Source organism: Mugil cephalus, chromosome 21, assembly GCF_022458985.1.
Source record: "Mugil cephalus isolate CIBA_MC_2020 chromosome 21, CIBA_Mcephalus_1.1, whole genome shotgun sequence".
In the NCBI taxonomy this organism is placed as follows: Eukaryota; Metazoa; Chordata; class Actinopteri; order Mugiliformes; family Mugilidae; genus Mugil; species Mugil cephalus.
In genome coordinates, this window is record NC_061790.1 from 4,318,506 (window position 1) to 4,339,636 (window position 21,131).

A 21,131-nucleotide genomic window follows, 5' to 3' on the forward strand; every position below is an offset into this window, starting at 1 on the left:
GTTTTATTTTTGTTTCTTTCTAAGTTTACACTGAATTACATTTGTTTGGAAATGATTGCGTTTGGAGCCAGTTTCGTGTCCTTGTAAGAATGATTGAGATTTACTTTTATTAAAACAAGCTTGTATTCTGTTGCATGCAGCTGTTTATATTATGCTGTGGCACTGGCACCAGCACCGATTATGTAACGATTTCTGATTACACTTGAATCTTAGTGAGGTACGGTAGCTACATTCATTGATCAGCCACAGCATTAAAACAACTGACAGGAGAAGTAAATAGCATTGACCATCTTGGGACAATTCAGTGTTCTGCTGGGAAACGTGTGGACCTGGCATTCATTTATGTCGATGTTACTTAGACATGTACCACCCACCTAGACCAGACCAGGCACCTCCACCCCATAGCAGTTACACTCCTGAATTGCAACAGCCATCCCCAGCAGGATGCATCCAAAAGAAATGGTCCTAGGAACAACTAAAACAACATAAAATACCCCTTTCACATCGAAAATAGCGGGTTGACATGGGATTTTCAGCTTTACAGCTTTCTCTGTGAGAGGTGCGTGCCTGTTTTTTCCTCCCTCTCATACGGCATCGCGTCAACAACGTCATCATTACACATTTAAGTTTACTAGACTGCGAGGTAAACAATGGACAGCATGGTGTATTTTTTTAGGGCTTTCAGTGTGTTAATCACTTGAACAATGGACCGGTCAAACCCACACTCTTTCAAAAGGCTGCTGATATTCTAATAAATCACTGTGTTCTGCACAGGGCCTGATATCTGCCACCGAATCTCCTCTTCTCCATGGCTGCATAGTAGCTCAAGTATTTCATGGTCTTACCAGTGCGCTGCCATAATCGATAAAAAAAAAAGCGACCATATCGCTATACAAGCTGTATAAAACAGGTCGCTCATGCATTCCCGATCAGTACGTAAGGCTCATTCACCTTTGTGCGCCCATTAACAATCATGTAACAACACTTTTGATGTGTTTGATGGGAAAATGGAAAAAAAACTCTCTGCCCTTCAGAGATCGGTCTCTTATGGGAGTAGACCAAAACGTTGCTCTGTTTTTGAGCTGCTCACAGCCCTGGAGCTTCTACAGTGACACAGTGATACAATCAGAACATGTTAGGCAGGTACATCATCGTGCAAATTAGCAGGTTGAAACACATCGAAGCTGAGCCAATAATATTCCGGGTTGATTCCCAAACCTGAGTCGACCCTTGAAAGGGGCTAAAAAGAGCACACGGTATTGACCTGGCCTCCAAATCCACTAGATCCCACACTGATCAAGTATCTGTAGGATGATCCACAGAGCCCCCTCCCTTCAACCCATAGCACCCAAAGGCCCTCACTAACATCACCACAGGACCCCCTCAGAAGGCCCATGTCCATTCTCTGATGAGTCACAACTGATGTGTCCAGACTAGTACGTTGGAGTCCACATGAGCCCATTAAGATTGTATCTGAATGGAATGAATGGCTCCCTTCCTGTCATATGTTTGCTCCGATTTGTCAGGTTTTCGCTCAGCTGCAACGTGTAAATAGTAGTTACAGTGCCGGCACAGATGTGTTTGTGAGACTTTAACGAAGGCTTATATCATTACGGGTGTTTTCCCCCAGCGCTGCCTTCGCCAGCCATGTGTCTCTGACTGAGTCGGCTGGATGGACAGAGCAGAGGGAAGACAGTCGCCTTGATGGACGGACTCCTCACTCACTTTCTGCATCCATCTCTTTCCCACTTTCAGTCTCAGCATCTCATCTCCTCCCACATACTCTCACATCGAGTGAGGAATCAATCCTTCTCACTTCCATTATCTCTCCCCATCTATCTCTGATGCTCTCTCTGCCACTTCATTCCGACCATTCTGTACCAATCGAATATGCCTGCTGTGGGCTCAAATGAGTCCCGCAGCAATCATACAACCTCCTCATTATGTCTCTTCTAGTGGCCAGCCTTATCCCGCTTCATCCCCTTTTTCTGCTGTAATTGGACGAAAAACCTCTGCCTACCTGCCAGCACCACCCCGAGTTCAAATGCAGAATTTGATTCTTTACCGCCACCGGGTTTATTAGCCCGTGTGCCGGCTCTGACGAATGCCTCGGGAGTAAGGAAGGGTCATTTCTGTCCAGTGTCGTTTTTCGACAAATGGGTGTACGGCAGTGAATCAGATCTCACTCAGGCAACCGCCACCTTTGCCACCTTATAGATAATGACTGCGGTGGAGACAGACAGAGGTAGCTTTCAAAAATGAAATCCATGTTGTTTCTTTTCCGGCTTTCTATGTTAAAATTCGGAAGCTTATTAGTTCTGTCCTTTTCTGTCATGGCTAATTATGAAGATAAGGATCTGTCCAAAAATCTTACGTAATAATTTCTTACAGTGCACTTTAACGATCTTGACCTTAACTGACCTAAAATGCAAAGCATTAAAAAGTGAAACCTTGAATCACAGCCTACATGCCGGTGTAGGCTGCCGGTGTTACAGAAACAGCTGTATTAAAATAGCCTGACACTTGAGCAAAGAGCCGCTGTTTGTTGGAGGTATTTCTGAACCAGTTTGTCAGTGGGTTTGTTATTTATTTTTCTTGGAAAATCACCCTATGCCAGACGTAAAGTCTTGAGTGCAACTGCCTCCCCCCATTCAACGACCTGTCGCTTCCTCGGGGGGAAGCAGGAAGTGGCTGAGATGTGTTTCCTGTTGGAATGTGAGACGGCTTCCTTGGCAAAAAAGCACAAGGTGGCACAGCCCCCCGGGTCTGAAAGCAACAGGAAAGAGAGAGCTTCCCTTATTACTGTACGTTATACTGCACATTACAGCCTCTTAAATGCACAGGCCGTTCCTTCTGCGGCTTTATTTACATGCTGATAACTTACTGGCTGATGGATGACAGGGGGCTTGGTTTGCATGTTTGGTCGATTTGCTGCATGATCGTGCAAAAGACGTACAGCTTCTCTAATGTACATGTACAACACACACAAATCAGCCACAACATTAAAACCACTGACAGGAGATGTAAGTAGGGGGCCTTCTTAACATCTTCAGATGAAACTCACGCGACTAGAGTCTGTTACTATTAAAAAAACTATTAAAAACTCACCTGAATTGGGGCGTTTTGTTAAGAAAAACCTGGTGTGGTATTTTCAACATTAACAATGATCCACTTATAGGAACTACAGACTCGAGATGTGAATGGAGAAGGATGTTATAACTGTATTTTAATAGCACAATCAGCGGGTGTCTCAGTCCAATATTTTCCTTCTCAGAAATAGTGCGAGAACATTTTTTTTTCTTTCATTTACTTCACAAATGAATCGAAACACTTTCAGAAACATCCAGACGATATGGTGCGTCAAAAAAAGTGCAGACTTATTCTGAAGTACTGCGCTTTCTGTTCTGTGTCGCGTAGTATCTGAGTTTTTGAATGGATCTGGAAAAACTGATTCATAAAGAAGGAATAAATAAAGAAGCAAATAGCGGCGACGATGGAGGAGCTGAACTCCGTGAGAATCAAGGAGTTGGTATTGTTAAGTGTTTACAGTGGTGTTAGTAGTTGCTACATGTGTATATGTTTTATTAAACATCTTTATTTTATCTGTTTGTCCTTTGGGGAATTTAAAACACTTAAACAAGCCAAACATTCATAACTCGGTCTGGTTTTGAGCTAATGATAATAATAATAAACGAGACCCTCAGAAAGCTGCCCCCTGCTGTGCGAACGGACAAAATTATTTTCCAGTGTTGAGAGTGAATACAGCATCGGCTCCTGTTACATTTCAGAGAAAGAAATTTGAATCTCTTTCATGTTAATCTGGCCGTTAGTAGGCGTTACTCCGGTGCAATTTTTGATTCATTGAGGTTTTATTCGAGGCCCCGTCTGTGATCCGGCTGCATCTACGCTGAGCTGTCTGCTTTTCAAAACGCTGTTTTCACTCAAACCAGCGTTCTCAGGTTATTTGCACATACCCACTTAAATGCCTGAATACAATGGGGGAAATGGAGAACTCTTTTGTTGTTCATCCTCGTTGCAGTCGGCAAACAGCAAAAACGGCAAAACGGCACATCAGTGCGACACAGCCCCCTGACCCCTGCTGGGGAGACTGGCAGGTTCACATTTTTATTTATGTATTTATTTTTTTTTTTGCAAAATTATCCTGCCCACACATACACACACGCTGTTTTTTTATTTTTATTTTTTTACTTTCTCGATTTTTGGTGAGGCGGTGAACTGATCAGACTGTAGATTGAGAGCTCAGGTGGGAATCAGAAGATTTGACGTGCCTTCATTCATATTTTCCGTCCTCAGTCGTCGCCGTCCATGCTTCCCTCTCGCATGGACGGCCGCACATAACACGTATCGAAGAGTGAGCTGCTTTCGTTCTCAGTCCCACTCACTCCTCTTCCACTGCAGAGCTGTTCCAGCTCAGCGTTGCCCACGCAGAGCTGCGCCATTTTGGAAAAATCTGCAGCTCTTTTCTGATGGCTGTGATCCATCTCTTTCTTTCTTTCTTTCTTTCTTTCTTTCCTTCCCTCCCTCTGTGGATAAAGAAGTCACCTGTGCTCGTGAGGCAGTGGATAAGAAGACACCCTGACTCCCTCGGGCGTCTTGTTTCATTCGACTCGAAACGTGTCACCAGTTAAAAGGAAGACACAAATGAGATGGAGCAAGTGAGACCATGTAGAGATGTACTTGCTGCTACATTTCTGCATCTGTCTCTTCCTGCCTCCTCTTGTTTCTGCGGTATTTTAGTGTTTTCGGCAACTTTTGCAGTTTGCTTCGCTCTCTAACTTACTGCGCCGCTTCTGGGTTTCCTCCTTCCATAATTTCCCTTTCTGAAATCTTTTCCCCGCATAAATCTTCTCCATCCTCTCTCGCAACGCCCTCACTTCACTCCCTTTCTTTATCTCTCCACAGTACAGTACATCAGCCCCCAGCCACAATGTTAATTACACCACAGTTCTTTTTTTTTTTCTCTATTATTCACCCCTCTGCTATTTCTGTCACCCTCGCTGCCGCGCCTGCTTTTTAGCTACGTCGCTAGCATTTCGCGAGGGGTCTGCGGTGGTTGTTGAAAACGAGGAGAGGGATGGAGGGGAGGGGGGGCGTGCACTGGTGCCCCCGATTCAACAACAAACGGTTGTTTAGCGTCATCTGATTGGCACAGATTAGAGGGCTCTCGGCGGTGGTGCGGAGGTGGCTCTCGCAGAAGACCAGGCGGCTTCGACGTCGCTGCTGTCTTGAGCGCGGCAGAGTGAGGCGTTCGCCTACAAACGCGTGTCGTGCTTACCGCGTCTAAACCGCGCTTTGCTCCATTACTGATTAAACTGATCAAACAAAGACGGAAGTCGGAGCTCCACCTGATAAATGATGGTATTTTTAACAGGTCAAACGAGGATGCGAACACGCCAGAAAGCCCACACAAGTAAAAGATTTGCACCTTCTCACTCATAATTCACAGTATTACAAGTCACTACTGGAGTAGGTGCATGTCATCTGCTGTCTTAAGAGATGGCGACGTGACTCGGTCTCTCTGAATACTTTTACATATTGAGGTGAGGACTGAGGAGTGATTAGCAAGCTGTTCGACTCCTAGTTTCATTTAGATCTTCTCTGAAGACACATGTTTATTAAAATTCTTCTTTTTGTACCAGCTTAGCTCATCGCTAACACCCTCCGCAGCTCCTGCCAAATCCCTCTGAATGCGAGGAGCCCGACCAGCACCCTTCAAACGTGGTGCCTTCAGCTTTATTTTTAGGCATCAGAAGGGCCGCGCTAAATGGATTGGAACCTCTCAGATAGGACCTTAACTCAATCCGCCTGTGCCGGAGTGCATCCTTGTGTTCGCCGCTGTTTACTTATTTATTGTTTTATGCGGACACCCAAGGTGCGACGCCACGCATCTGTGCAGGAAGTATCTGCAGGAATCTGCCGAGCGCGTCCACAGAAAGGAGGAACTGACTGAAATTGCGCGGCTGTGTTCAATTTCGTGAGTTTTAATTTGCGAGTGGTGTCTAAATGCGCTGTGGTTGTACACGTCATCCCTCATTAGTTGTTGTCTGTGCTGCAGCACAATTAAGAACAGGGAGTCTTGAGCTAGTTATCAGTCGCCGGTCTTATCAGTCGGTCTTAGGGAACGCAGACGGAACCAAATGTGCTAGTCATTTAATGGCTTCCTTCAGAAGGATGACATGGAAAAGAGAAATGTGCGTGGCTCGATATTTGGCAACGGAACAACCTGAACCTGGTGCACAAACAGAGAGCGGAGTGGAAAAGCCACAACAGCCCAGTATCATCTAGAGTCAAGAGGACCGTTCAGCCTGTGGTTTATCGTGATTGCTGTGCATGTGACCCGTGAAACGCTTTATTCTCCAATCAATCAACCAGCGCAGGCTGCATGAATATTGAAGCGTCCGTTGATCAAACACTCACACTGTTTATAACGAAAGGTTTCGAAGCTGATAGTTTGAGTCGTGAGGTAACACGGTTACATCACTGATATTAGCCTATAAATAACAGATGAACCTGAAGGCAAAATCACTCCACCTTTTAACCAAGCAACCAGCCCTCACCCTCCCAAAATACCTCCCCGGTTACATAAATAATAGATTGGCTCGTCCTGAGGGCAATTGGCTGGATGGGCCTGATTCGTCAGAGACCACGCCACCCAGATACTGTCCTGTGTGAGTGGTTTTTGCAGCCACCGTAATGGTGAAGAGCTTAGTTGTTCGTGCTCCGTGTTTTGGCTTGATATCGATCAGCAGTGCTTTTACACATTAGCTCTGAGAAAACAAACATGCGCACACACACACACGCTTGCATGCACAGGATACAGGAAGGCCTCGGTTCTTTGTGCAATTTTGTTTACACAGTAGTCCTAAAAAAAATAAATAAAACTAATCTTTACTCTCACTCCTCTAAATCCCCATCTGTTTTCAGCCCATTCACTATCATCACCCATCTCTTCTTTTAGAAAGAGGCACCATTGTAGTCGTTATGTAGAGCGTGTCGAAAACTTGGCACTTGAAAACTATGCAATCGCAAACGAGGAAGAATATTTGGAAGGCACTGAGATATTTAGCATTTCATGTCAAAATATTAAACTTGACTGATAAGAAAGTAATACAATCCTCCCCAACATCACAACAAACTGCAGCTTCCAAAAGGACCCAACATTTAGTCAACCACACACAAAAAAATGTTTAAAACAGGAGTCTTCAATGTTTTTTCATCATTTTGCATTAAATATTAAGCTATTCAAATAATACACAGGTGACATAACGTAGCATAAACATACCTGACATAAACATATTAATAATTAAATACAGATGTGAAATTAAAAGATAAAGAAAATAAAACAAAGCGATCCGTTTTGGCCTCAGTAGTTGACTGATGGGAGCGAGCTGCACCGTTAGCTTCTCTACTGCTAATATTGCAGCGCGCTTCTGGATTTCACCTGGAGACTGAATAGGCTCTCGGGCCAATAGCGTGGAACCTGAAAGTCGATGTGCAGTATGCAACCTCGTGATTGGCTCAGCAGCAATAGGGGCGGGGCTTAGTGTGTACAGGAAGCTTAGATTGACAGGTCTAGGTTGTGAAACGGTGACTGTAGAGACGGCTCCTGTATCGCTGAATGAGTGAAGTTCTGACTGAAAGATAATGTGTTCTGCCTCTATTTATCCCTTTACTATAATGTATTGGATTCATGTTAATGTGTATTTAAATAAATTTAAATTTGCGGGGGAAAATTATATAAAAAAATGTATAAAAAATGTCTAATCAACCAAAGATTTTTGGCACCTCCCTGCAGTACCTCCGCTGGCCTCTTAGGGGTCGCGGACCCCCTGTTGAAGACCTACAGTTTAAAACAAATAATTACATCTACAGTTTTCTGCAAAGGAGTTTTTCTAAAAAGTTGTACCTTTTGTGTTTATGGACATCATAAAACATGAAGTTGAACCCAGACAAACAATAATATGAAGAATTAGTTTACACTTAGTTAGACTTAGTTCACAGTGAAACATGTAATTGAGATTCCTCAAAAATTGGAATAACATACAGCCAGCAAGTGTGAGAACAACGGACTAATTAACCACATGAAAACTGAGAACTGGTGAAAAAGACCATTGGTATTTCCAGTGTCTACCAAAGTTAGGGTGGCTAATGTGGCTAATATGGCTAATGTTACAGGTTTTTCTGTAGCAATAGTTTTAGTAATAGAGAGCATGCAGTTTTTACACTGTATAGACAGTCAAGAGTAAATGTTCTTAAATGTCACTGCAGCTTCAAATATTTAATATAATTTAAAGTAGAGGTTAATCCTAACAAAAATCAATAATGTTTTCTACTTTTAGGTTCTTTGTGTGGTCAAGAGATCCAGACAACAACGGTCAGAAGAAAAGCCCTTATTTAGTTAAGGTAAGATTTATTTATTTATTTTTTTAAATAAACTGATCTGATAAATAATAAGTTACGGTGACACCAATAAAAGCCAGCGGAGTCGACTTGAGTCTGAGTCACATATTTGGAAATACAGTTGTTCCATATTCATGAGTCAGTGCTTCGAAAATGATCCGGTGGCTAATGAGGCAGTGAAAAGCTGTTGCTGAAATGAAAGGGATGTAGATGGATTAGGACAAACGCAGAAAGCACTGCCCGTCTCACCTCTGGCTACTACAAGCTGTAACTTTGTAAGTAACAGAACAAAACTCGGGCGTTAAGCGACAGCCACTTACTCTTAACTACAGTTGAGCAAACACACGGATCTCTGCGCTCACCTCCTCCCACCGCCTCCCACCGCCGTGTTCGGTGGAAGAGCCACAGAACACAATTTCAACAATTTCACACTCGAGAGCAAAAAACAACAGCGGACTTCAGAGCACTCAAAAAAAAACAAAAAAAAAACCCTTTTACATTTCAGCGAGCCAGAGAGAGGAGACCCCACCCCACCGACGAGAAAAAAAAAAACAGCCGACCACGTTTATCTTTCCACACAATTACAGTTTCACTTTGAAAGGCTCTGAGCTGAAACTCCAGCACTTTGGACAGCATGCTGCCTGGCAGCTTTCAAACAGAATAGTGTTTGATTTATTCCCCCCCCCCACCACCCCCGCCTCCTTATCTTTCCTCTGTGTCTCGGGCTGCCATTTCCTCATCTATGTTCACAGATGAAACGCTATTTGTCTTTCAGATTTCTGAGCACTAGGCCACTGTTGTTACGCTTCAACACACAAGAGGTTTGATTTACCTGCGTTTTATTTAATATTTTTTTTTGTTTTGGGCAACACCCACTGTGTATTATATGTGAATTACTATTACTACTTGAATTGGATCTTGGATGTCATGTTTCCTCATGCATGATTTGGGGCTTTTATAATTATAATGATAATAATTGGTCATATTCTAGTACAAAGCCTCATTTTAATTCACCTCCTTGTCTTATTAATTTTACTGCTGCTTTAAATCTGTCAATCTGTGAAAACCCTCCAGACTCTAGAGTTTCAGCTGACAGACTCCCTTTATTTCTAGCCTGACCGCATCGAAGAACCAACAAAGCAAATGGGATCAAAAATGATGAATAAAATACAAAAAAAAGAAAGAAAAAAACTTTTCTTTGAACCTCTTTAAATCTTAGCAGGTGCACTTTGTTTGGTTATTTTGAAAAATAATTGAAAACCAGAAATGCTGAAAATGGCACGATTACTCCAATCAGCCACATCATTATGACCACTGACAGGAGAAGTAAATAACACTGAGCCATCTTATGACAATTCGATCTTTTGCTGGGAAACTTTTGAACCTTCATTCATTCATGCGGATGCTGCTTAGACACGTAGCAGCCACCTCGACCAGACCAGACACTCCTTGGTGGCAGCAGCCCCCCCCCAGCAGGGTGCAGCCTGACACACATTAAAAAATGGTTTAGGAACAACTCAAAAAACATGAAGAATAGCACGAGGTGTTGACCTGGCCTCCAAAGTCACTAGATCCCAAACTGATCAAGTATCGTTGGGATCATCCACCGAGGCCCCGCCCACATAGGCCCCGCCCCTCAACCCCTAACAACACAACATCCTGTCACCAGACACCACAGGACACCCTCAGAATGTCCATTCTCCAATGAGTCTCAACTGTTTTGGAGATGTTGCACAACCACACAGTTAAAGTGGTAGAACTGGTATAAACATTATAGAATTAATTATGTTTGTTTCCTGGTCTTTAATCGGAAATGGTCTTTATTCTCATTTGTATGTGAGGAAATACAGAATTCCTGTCGCTCTGTGCAGTTCTCTTGGATACTTTCACTTTTACCCAGACGCAAACTTTGAACCAACTGAAAACTCAGAGCCTGGGAACGATGACACGGGTGAGAAAAAAGAAAAAAAATAATGTGATGCAATGTTCCTCATCGTCTGGGTCCTTTGTGTTATTTGTACGTGAGACACTGAAAGTTTGAGTCACATTCTGGATCCGTGCCATGTTTTCCTTTCCTGGGGCCTCTTTGAATAACCTGCAATGTCTTTGTACACTGTTATAAACGTCTCGCTTTAATGGTCACACCGGTCCCAGCAGGTGTCCAGGAGGACATGCTGTCAGAGTTTGAGTCAGTGGCTCCCCGTTTCTATTTATTTGTAATTGGTATTTTACCACCCGAGGCACACGGTTATCTAGAAGAGGAATGTTGTTTTTTTTGTTTGAGAAGTTTCCTCCATTATTTACTTCATATCCAAAGCCCCCTTCATGTTCTCCTCAACAGTGTGCAGCCTGGGTTGGGTTGGAAATACCCATTGAGACATAACGTAGCATGTGCCGTCAGGATTTACTACACAAACAAGATGACACTTGACTTGACTCACCAGTCAGTGCGGTAATGATGTCTGACTGGAGAAACAGGTGTATGGAACTGTACCAACGAACATAAGAAGCAATGACATAAGTTGAAAGGACGTTTGTTCTTTAATTTTCTTTATTAAAATCTCGTCTGTCATTAAATGTGATGGCCAGGTGGTGATCTTTGCTAAATACAGGCTTAGAAAGACTATTTCTTTTTAATTATTATAATGGAGGTTGATTAGTGGCTTCACTTTGCTATTGCTGGAAATATTAGCAAAATGGAGAGAGGCAATGGATGACATAGTGTTTCAGTCTTTGTGCCTGAGTTTCAAAAACACACACACACCACACACACACACACACAGTCATAGAAGCTCCTGCTCAACTTTGGGTGCCCTCTCTCTTTTCAAGAGCCTCTCTGCGGCTGTCTCCTTTCATTGTGCGGCACCAGCCTTTGTCAGACAGTTAGTCAGTCAGCTCATCTGCTCTGTAATTTTTCAGGTGCGCATGAGTCACTTGTTCGCTGGAGCACATTCACAGTCACACGGTAGTGATGGGCACCTGTACTGCTTGACAACAGACCTTAGACTGAGGCAACCAGAATCACTTGGGAGAATGCTGAACGTGTTTTTTTTTTTAAATGCGCACATTGACGGCACTGACACGGTCGTGATCCAGACCTCATTAGTTAATTAATCCAGTTAATCGGTTAATTCAATTTGAATTCAAATGAGTCTAATTTCATATGGCTCTAATTTACATGTACTTGCTGTCAAACTGTGCTTCGGACTTATAGAGGGTGTGCATTCACGTCACTTTCGCCTGGGGCCACGCCCCCGTGAGGGGCAAAAACACAGGAAAAAACAGGAAAAATGTTCATTATCAGTTCAAATTAAGGACAGTTGGACTCGACGATGACTCATACGAACTAGTATGGATTTGGAAAAGTGGATTAGCCTCACTTTCAGTTAGTTTCAGTTCATTTCAGTTGTGATAAATGTAGCTGAAGTGGAGCTTATCACCTGTACTGCAGCCTCCAGTCACCGGGGGGAGCTCTGCTTGCTTTGTCTTCACTTTTGAGGAGCAGTTCCACCATTCATCTTTATACAGTCTATGGTTTTTGTCTTTCATAGCAAACTTTCAGTTGTGGTATTGTTACCATGCAGATGTTACGTTGCCATATTCATATATATTGTTTTGAAAATCTTATCATAGTTTTTTTGCACATACTCACTTTTTTAGCAGGAGAGATGTTCCTTCACCCTCTCTCCTAATCTCAAGTTCCATTAGAATAGTAATATAATGTTATATGTGCAAATAGCAGGTTTGCAGTGGTGAAAGGCATCCATACAATTGCACTGCTGTTGTGTTTGCTACGGCATATGATGCTAGTACTATTGCCATGAAACATACGATCATTGTGGACATAATAATAGTAGTAATCTGATTACTGGTGCATCACTTGTCTGCTGCTTGGTCAGTTCTTCACAACACTGTAGAAAAACCTAACAAAGCTGTAGTATCTTGTGTAGTATAGCTGGTAATGTATTGGTTTACATCTTCCCAAGAGTGTCTTGAAACATTAGCTGTATGTCCACATGTACATCGGAAGAGTTACTGGCCAATGTAGACGTGACTCCTGTCCAAGTTGGCTGTGAAGTGATCCCTTCCTAGCTTGGCTTCACTGTTGACATCTGCAGTTGTACAACAGTGTGTTTTATGAGGTTTCAACAATCCTAAGAGTCAAGTTAAGTTTCCTTTTTTTTTTTTTTTTGCACAAAATCCCTTCTGCAGACAATTTGCTCTCGCTCTCCCATAAATTTTAATCTCTGAATCAAATGCTCAATAGAATATTCCAACAGCACTTTGATTTTTGACTTTCCATTGTAAGAAGCAAATAAGACCCTATGACAGTTTCCAGTCAGCTGGGCCAACTGACTACATCTGCAGCAATTAACAGCTCTGAGTTGCGTTGCTAGATATTTACCTCAGGAATCAACCTCATTTAGACACTGTTAAAGGTTACCGAGTGTCTGTCTGTGTAATTGGTCCCTCGTGAATTCAGAGAGGACTGCAATTCTGCATTCGTTCTCTTCAATTTCCAGCCTACTACCAGCCTAACATACTGTCTAATCCGCTTTAGATTTACACACTTCTCTAACTCTTGTTCCCTCTTTCACTTTGTTTCCACATTCTCTCCAACGCTCATTAAAAGAGCACCATCGGTCCTCACCAGCCACATAGAAGTGCACTCTGCAGGTAGTTATTTGGGATACCCTTTGTGAGTGCGGTTTTGGAGATCTCATTGAGTTGCATTGGACTCTGTGTGGAAAGTGGATGAAATCATATGTGATTTTCCTGATGCATCTAAAATACTTGCTGAAGGACCAGACCAGCACTTTCTGTCTCTCACTCCATTGTATCGCCAAGTAGACAGGTGCCACATTTACATACATTTTATATAGTAATGAAAAATAACTGAGATCTTTGTTAACAAAGAAACATTTAGAGTTGTCTATAAATGTTTTAATAATACGTCTTCAGGAGGGGGGTCTGTGACCTCTAGGGGGTCTATGGTTGATTGGACATTTCTTTATATTTCTTTTTTTAAATTTTCCCCCACAAATTAAAATTTCTACACATTAACATGAATCCAACATACTTTAATAAAGGGATTGATAAAAATAGCACTAGCCTGAGGTTAGTATAGAACACATATAGTAGGTAGGGGGTCCCGACTGAATCTCGCCATCAGTTTGGGGGTACTTGGCCTGAAAAACGTTGAAGACCCCTGGTTTAAATAATAGTAATAGAAAAGGTTGTGTAACATTACGGCAGATTTCGTATAACTTAAGCAGCTTTTGTTTGTACTTCTGCCATTTATTTAGAAGCATTTATAATCACTTGTCCTCTTGTTAGCTTCATTTAGATTTAGATTTTTGCTCTTATTTGGTAAAAGAAGCATTACATCAATACATGAAGTTATGCTCATTGTTGTCTAATTGTGCAACAAAGGCAGTAATCAACACGATTGCTTTTTTGCTTACAAGAGAAACTCTCTCTTTTTCGGCTTCAGTGCTTAATGATATTTTAAAAAGAAGTGTTTTTATTGTAAACACAGCCACGGTGGCTGCAGTTTTGTCCGTAGTGACCGGGACCAAAGTCTCTCTGGATGTCAGGAAGCTTATTGTCTTAACAGTTTCTCAAAGCTGAGCAATGTCAACAGATTTGGATGAATACTATTCTGGTTGTTGTGGTAATTTCTTTGTCATTTTTTGAGTTTGAGTCTACCTGAAGCCATTTTTGAAGGAAAAAGATGGTGATCCAATGCTCCTTTGGGTTAGAGACATTCCTTTTGATATTACTAATTAAGTAAAAACAAGTCTTACAAGCTTTTTTTATTATAAAGTTTTATATTCACGCCCTTTCACTTGTACAATTCACTGTTTTTGAGAATCAATTGAAATAGTTAACATGGTGATCATATGTCCTACAAATACGCATCCTTGGATACAATTTCCATGATCTTCCGAGCTTAAAAGTTTCTAGGAATTTATATATTTTTCCAAGTATGATCTGCAGAAATCAAAAAAAGCCTCTTTAGCATATCAAAATGTTCACCAAGTACCAACCTGTTCAGTATGTATGTCAGCAAATGGAAATTTCCAGGTGAAGCGCACATCTCGCCGTGGAACAGGAAACACTTTGAGTTTTTACCTTTCGTTTCTGCCTGTTGTACATCAAATACTTTAGTCTTTAAAGCCAAACCCAAGCTCAGACTAGGATGCCATGCTCCTCAAATAGACCCACCTGAACAATTCACCAACAGCCTTTTGTGCATAACGTGGAGGTGATGCTGAAGTGTTTGCCCTCAAAGCACAGCAGATCTTGGTTGAAGGGTTAGTTCGCCCAATTTATGAAAATATTTTCTCACCTACAGCTGTGAACATCCGTGCTGATTGCTTTGGTTCGGGGAGTTTCTGACTCAACTCCCAAGTATCACAATTATTTATTTCTCCAACTCTTTCTGAGTTGTCGATTAAACCCTTGGTTAACCACTAAATAATAAAAAGAACTTCTACAACACAAATCAATGTACATGACAGATCTGTTCAGCCCTGTAACCACCGATACTGTGTTTGCATCACTTTAAAGATTTAATTTAAAAGGTCAACAACGATCTACAGCAGTGCCCCAGTTTCTCTGGTTAATCCACAAACCAGGTGGAGGTTGTTCCATCCAAGCCTCTCACAACGAGGTCGGTGGGAAGGGAATGAATCAATAGCTCTTTTCTCGTTCTCTCACTCACGCATGAACACACACACACACACACACACACACACATACTTGTGTAGAAAAGCTGCGCAGTGCACTGTACAAGGCTCCTTATCTCCATGGTGATACAAAGTGTGGTCTGAAAGAGAGAGGGAGGTGGTGCATCATTATGGACGAAACCAATAGACGAGTACATACTCGAACCAGCTGAAGTCCTCCCGAGCTCTTTCATCAATTGCTATAACTGTTACTTTGCTCTTGGCTTAAAAAGCTCCACAGCCTTTGTCTTGCATGCAGTTACGGAAATGTTGATTTATTCTATATTTTGAGCCCTTAAGGACAGTTTTACATTGCGTGGGCAGAGAATTTGAATACGGACATTACAGATACTTTCACCTCATGATTATATATAAAGAAAAGAGACACATTTGGTGGTAGCAGGATAACAGAATCTCGAAGCTTCTCTAAATGAAGGCACTGACAAAAACATGTTACGATACGCATATTGTGTAGATCTACCTTGTTCCTCCAAAACTGTGACTCATCAGAGAGTGGACATGGACCTTCTGAGGGTCTCCTGTGGTATCTCGCAACAGAATGTTCTTGGATTCGTGGATCATCCCACAGATACTTGGTCAGTTTGGGTTGTAGTGAATTTAGAGGCCAGGTTAACACCTTGTCAGGCTGCATCTTGTCAGACTTGGGATGGCTGCTGCCATCAAGGAGTGTCGTTGCTATGGGGTGGGGGTACCTGGTCTGGTCTAGGTGGGTGCTACATGTCTGAATAACATCCACATAAATAAATGCCAGCTCCAAAAGTTTCCCAGCAGAACACTTAATTGTCACAAGGTGGTCAGTGTTATTCATGTTGGTCACAATGTTATGCCTGATCTGTGTATGATAAAGAAGAATTTTTGCTTTTATTGCCGGTGAGCTCCTAGATACATCTGTTTACTTTTAAGAATCTGGGAATAGATCAATCTTGAAAATCACTTCCTTCTGCTGTTCCCTGATGGGTCTTGTAACATATTTCAGTTTGTGAGGCATTTATTTCTTTCCCCATGCTTAATGTTTTCTAACAGAAGTGTTCTTTCAAGGCATTGTAATCATTATGTCACGCTCAATAAGTCCTGATGACGAGACCCAGAGCATGCATCGCTCTCAATTTTACAGACAGTGTAATTCCTCTTGTGACATTTGATTTTCTCGTATAAAACTAATGAACTCACAGGTTTAATCTGGTACCCTGTAGTAAAATTAGATGGTCTCGCATACCTGCTGACTATACTGGAGCTCTTTCGACTGGAGTTTCTCCTTGAAGGTTTTTAAGGCCTTATTATAACTATGAAATATTTTGTAATGTAGCTGAAACAACCATGAGATACGTAACCAAAAACCAAAAATTGTGATGCAGAGAGTAACGTCCTTTCACTGATTCCTCTTTTCTTTCGTCTTCCTTTCTTCACTGTTACTCTCAGGTGCTGGGGTCAAGGTTGAACGAGCTGAATCATTCTCTATTATGAATCCGCTGCAGACGGCTTTTTAGAGACTCCATCAACACGCTTTTTTTCCCCATCAAGCGTCACCTCTGTGAAGGTACAGCATCTCTTTTAAAAAAGAATTAGAATGAAAAGAATACTAACGTAATGCCATGGGCTTGGCATTGTGTGACTATTGAGGCCAGTGTTTGATTTTCTATGCACATTGTATTTTAAGATTTTGCAGTATTTTCTTTCTAAAAGTTCAAAGCCAGCCGTGTTTATAACACTTCATATGCTGTGGGTTTGATTAAACGTAATTGCTTGTAAAAGTTTTTTTTAGATGACCATTTTAAATCTTTTGTTGAAGATCGATTATTCATGTTTTCTTTTCTTTTGCTCTTTCTGCAGCACCTAATGTGTTTGTGATCCTCTCTCATCACTTCACTCAGAGGGCATCATGTTGGCCCAAATCTAAACACATCAGCACCCCATCCTTACCTTTTCCCTCCCATCTCCCCTCCCCACACCTTCCCCATCTCCATCATGACCAGTCTGAAGCGCTCTCAGACAGAGCGCTCAGTTGGGGGCTCGGTACCAGCCACTGATGAGTTCTATACCCGTCGCCTACGACTGCCCAATGGAGGTGCTCCGCCACCTCGAAGCGAGAGCGCCCACATCTCCTCTTCCTCAACCACTGGCACCAACCCCGGCGTCCCCAAGATGGGGGTTCGGGCTCGTGTTGCGGACTGGCCCCCAAGGAAAGACGGGGGAGGAGGTGGTGTGTGGCACATCACCGTGGAAACAGACTCGCCCAGCTCCACCAACACCACCAGCTCTTCAGGATCAGGAAGTGGAGATAGAGAAAGACTTGGATTGGGTGGAGGAGGTGGAGGTGGAGGAGGTGGTAGTGGTAGTGGTGGCAGTGGAGGAGGAGGGGTATCGGCCGTCACAGCCCACAGCAATCTGTCAGCCAAGCTCGGCCACCTGATAAGCCCACAGGACTCTTCCATGCTGCGCAACATCCACAACACGCTGAAGAACAAGATGCAAAGCAAGGGAAAGGACAATCGCTTTCTGTCGCCGGATGGCTATCTTGGCTCACCTCGCAAAGGAATGAGACGCATCCGCCAGCGCAGCAACAGTGATATAACTATCAGTGAGCTGGATGGGGATGGGAATGAGGGCTGGTCATTCTCTGGGTGGACACCCATGCACCGTGAGTATGGCAGCACTTCATCTATAGACAAACACGGTGTGTCAGGAGAGAGCTTCTTTGACATGCTAAAGGGATACCAGTCCCATGAGGCCCCTGATCAACGTAGCCCGGCTCCTGAGAGGTTAACGGAACTCCTTACTGTGGCTCCCATAAAACAGGCTGCCCTGGACTTACCAGATGGACCTTTAGGTCCAGCAAGAGGCAGTCCTGCCAGTCGGCTGAAGGAACGAGAAAAGCACTTGAAGAGAAGGTCAAAGTCAGAAACAGGTGGAGAGTCGATATTCCGTAAGCTGCGAAGTGTTAAGGTGGAGGGTGACACATCTAGGGCTGGCTCAGATGTCGAAGATGGCGGTAAAACAGATGAGAGTGTCTCACCTCCCAAGCCCTGGGTGTGCCAAAAAGGCTTTGCTCATTTTGATGTCCAATCCTTACTCTTTGACCTCAATGAGGCGATACAAAGTCGGCAGTCTGGGGCCAAGCGCAAGAACACCACAACCGGCGCCTCGGCTGCCGCTGCTGCCTCTGCTTCAGCCACATCGTCCCTCTCCTCCAACCAAAGTGGAGTCTATGGGTCACCTTGTGGCTCTCAAGAGGAGCTGAGCAAGGAGGGGACGGGAGGAGGACATGGTACCAACCCTGCCCTGGACCCTGGTGATGACAAGAGCAATGATTTGGTTCTCAGCTGCCCTTGCTTCAGGAATGAGATTGGTGGAGAGGGTGAGAGGAACATCTCTCCTGCTAAACAAGTAAGCATTGTACAAGAATATCATGATTAGATTTTCAAAAAAAAACATATGTTCAGAGGGTAGCATACCCAAGTGTAAACATTATATCTGGCATCTTCCAGCAGGGTAGCATTGGTAGTGGTGGAAGCTCAAGCAATTCCTCTGGCAGCACAGAAGAAGGACCTTTAGATGCCACACTCACTACCCACTTTACCAATGCCGGGGTGGCAGTTTTGGAGGCTCCCAAGGATGGGCCAAGCCAGCATGCCGACAGGTCCAAACGATACATCGTGGAACATGTTGACCTCGGCGCCTATTACTACCGAAAGTACTTCTATCTCCGAGGTAACGAACTTAGATTTGGTGTTTGTTGATGCTTTTCACTGCATTTTAGACAGTTTACTCAACATCAGCAGCGGCAGGCATTAGCAAAGTTGTGTTTTATCTGCCTGTTTCTTGTCTGTCTTTGTTTTTCTGCCCATACCTGCTTAAAATCCCGTTGCCCCTCATCCATAGAACACTGGAACTATCTGGGGGTAGATGAAAACCTGGGTCCGGTGGCGGTGAGCCTGAGGAGGGAGAAGTTGGAGGAGCACAAAGACCATGGTCAACAGTACAACTACAGAGTTATCTTCAGAACGAGTGAGGTAAATGTGACTTTCTTACATATTGTGTGATGTCATATGTTCTGTCAGTGTTATTTTATTAATGCTGCGTCGTAGCAAATGGTTTAAGGTGTCTTTTCATTCATCAGGATATATTGTATCTCTGTGAGCCTGCTCCCTCTGTGAATGTTCATGCTCACAAATATCAACATTGTGTATCTACACCGAGTAGTGGTACAGAGAAGCTATTATGAATGCAAAATGTGTAGGAGTTAACATACATGATCTGCACCCAGTCCTGCTTCTGAAAAAAAAAAAACGAGGTCAGGGAAGACGTTATAAAAGACCAGCTCAAGGTTGTCAGATGCAGCTCTAAGATGCTGCTGCCTCCACTCTGCAACAATACCTCAAATTAATGCATCTTTGATCATTTTTAATTTTCATGTATTCTCCCAGTTGTTTATTCACAATGTTCAATCAGTGGAATAAAACGAGAAGAAAGCTTTCGTGAATCCCCCTAGCCTCTTGCCGCCGTCTTCTCCAGTAGAAACAACCAGAGCCAGAGATTCCATGTCCTCATTCCCCTGAGCTGAGCACCCACCCACCATCTTTGTCAGCCTTCATCTGTGAAGGACTGAGCTGTGATATTTCACAGCTAAAAGGGACAAAAATAGCACTAAAGGTATTTGAGTGAAGAAGGTAAAGCGTTGTTCTTCTATCAAAGCGCACCATGAGTAATGGGCCTTCCAGTCTCTTGGGATGACGCACGACCTAGTGTGCGACGTTTTCCTCTTATTTTCTTTACTTCCTTTGCCTCCCTGTCTCCACTCTAATTGATATTTCCAGCACAAGGATCTTCACAGGTTTAGATGCGTGCATGTGTCTCTATGAGATATACACAGATGTTGCAGGACATAAGTTCAGTATCTGCTAAGGATTGATGGTCCTTACTACTGTCCTCACTTGGGTTAAAAGTGCTTCTCTTCCAAAGTTTTCACAGCACTGAGTCAGCTGGCACCGACCGTGGACCTACTGGACACCGTGTGAAGACTCAAACATAAAAACAGACACTCATATCCGCCATGGGACCACTACGGACTACCAGCTGTGTTTATTTGTTTATGCTAGATGCTAAGGTCCTGGAGGTTGTACCGTCCTCTTTATTTATACACGGTTGTCCTCCTTGAGCTCGTTTTACCCCGAAGCCAAAGAGTCTTCATCTGCAGCAGCAAAATATACAGACGTTCTCTTAGCCAGACAGTTTCCCACACATGGTTTTCCTCCGTACTAGCAGATAAAAATTTGCCAGAATCTATTTTTACAGGCTGGATTTTGAATGATCTTCTTCTCATTATGCAGCAATAGCCATCGCTATATATTTGAGAAGAACGCCTCATATTCTTCAGATTGAATTCAATTGCACTGATCTTTTTGGTTGATTCACAGGCTGCCTTCAACCTTTTCCCAGAACAGACTTAGTAGTGTTCCACTGATGCCTGGAGATGATCTGTCATTGCAGAACCAGGTTTAATCTCTTTGGTAATCTCTGATCCGTGGTAATTGTGACCCTAAGCACTAACCTTAAGACATCTTTAGTTATACGCTACTGATCAAAGGAAAGATAAAAAGGGAAATGTTAGAAGCATTGGTACATTTTTCACAGTTTATTTTAGAATATCTCTATTACACGAACACGTTTTGACTGCATGATCTCCATGGATAATCGTGTGCCTATGCAAACGCATTAAAGAACACCAAAGAAGAGCAAATAAGATCACCAAAAATATGATAATTAATTCTTGGGGTAATGAGTAAGTCAACAGTATAAGGTGTTAGGTTATAATTAAACGTTTAATATTGTATTATTTTTCATCTCCTGAATTTTTACAGCTAATGACAATTAGGGTACCTTATGCAAATGTGAAAAAAAAATAAATACTGATACCTGATCCTTATCATTCTTGTTTTCTCGTTCTTTTCTTACTTTCTC

The 21,131-nt window shown here is 42.8% G+C and overlaps 1 protein-coding gene across 4 annotated transcripts in view; it reads left to right on the forward strand.

The window, feature by feature from the left end:
- sipa1l1 (signal-induced proliferation-associated 1 like 1) overlaps nucleotides 1-21,131 on the forward strand; it is an 82,810-nt gene that overhangs the window by 27,906 nt on the left and 33,773 nt on the right. For 2 of the 4 annotated variants that reach the window (XM_047573649.1, XM_047573652.1), the window contains 5 exons: nucleotides 8,361-8,424; nucleotides 16,593-16,710; nucleotides 17,004-18,557; nucleotides 18,659-18,881; nucleotides 19,053-19,183. In XM_047573649.1, coding sequence (XP_047429605.1) covers nucleotides 17,139-18,557; nucleotides 18,659-18,881; nucleotides 19,053-19,183 — 1,773 coding nt within the window. In that variant the 5' untranslated portion in view covers nucleotides 8,361-8,424; nucleotides 16,593-16,710; nucleotides 17,004-17,138. The remainder of the gene's footprint in view (nucleotides 1-8,360; nucleotides 8,425-16,592; nucleotides 16,711-17,003; nucleotides 18,558-18,658; nucleotides 18,882-19,052; nucleotides 19,184-21,131) is intronic. The other 2 variants (XM_047573653.1, XM_047573651.1) reach the window with 2 other exon arrangements.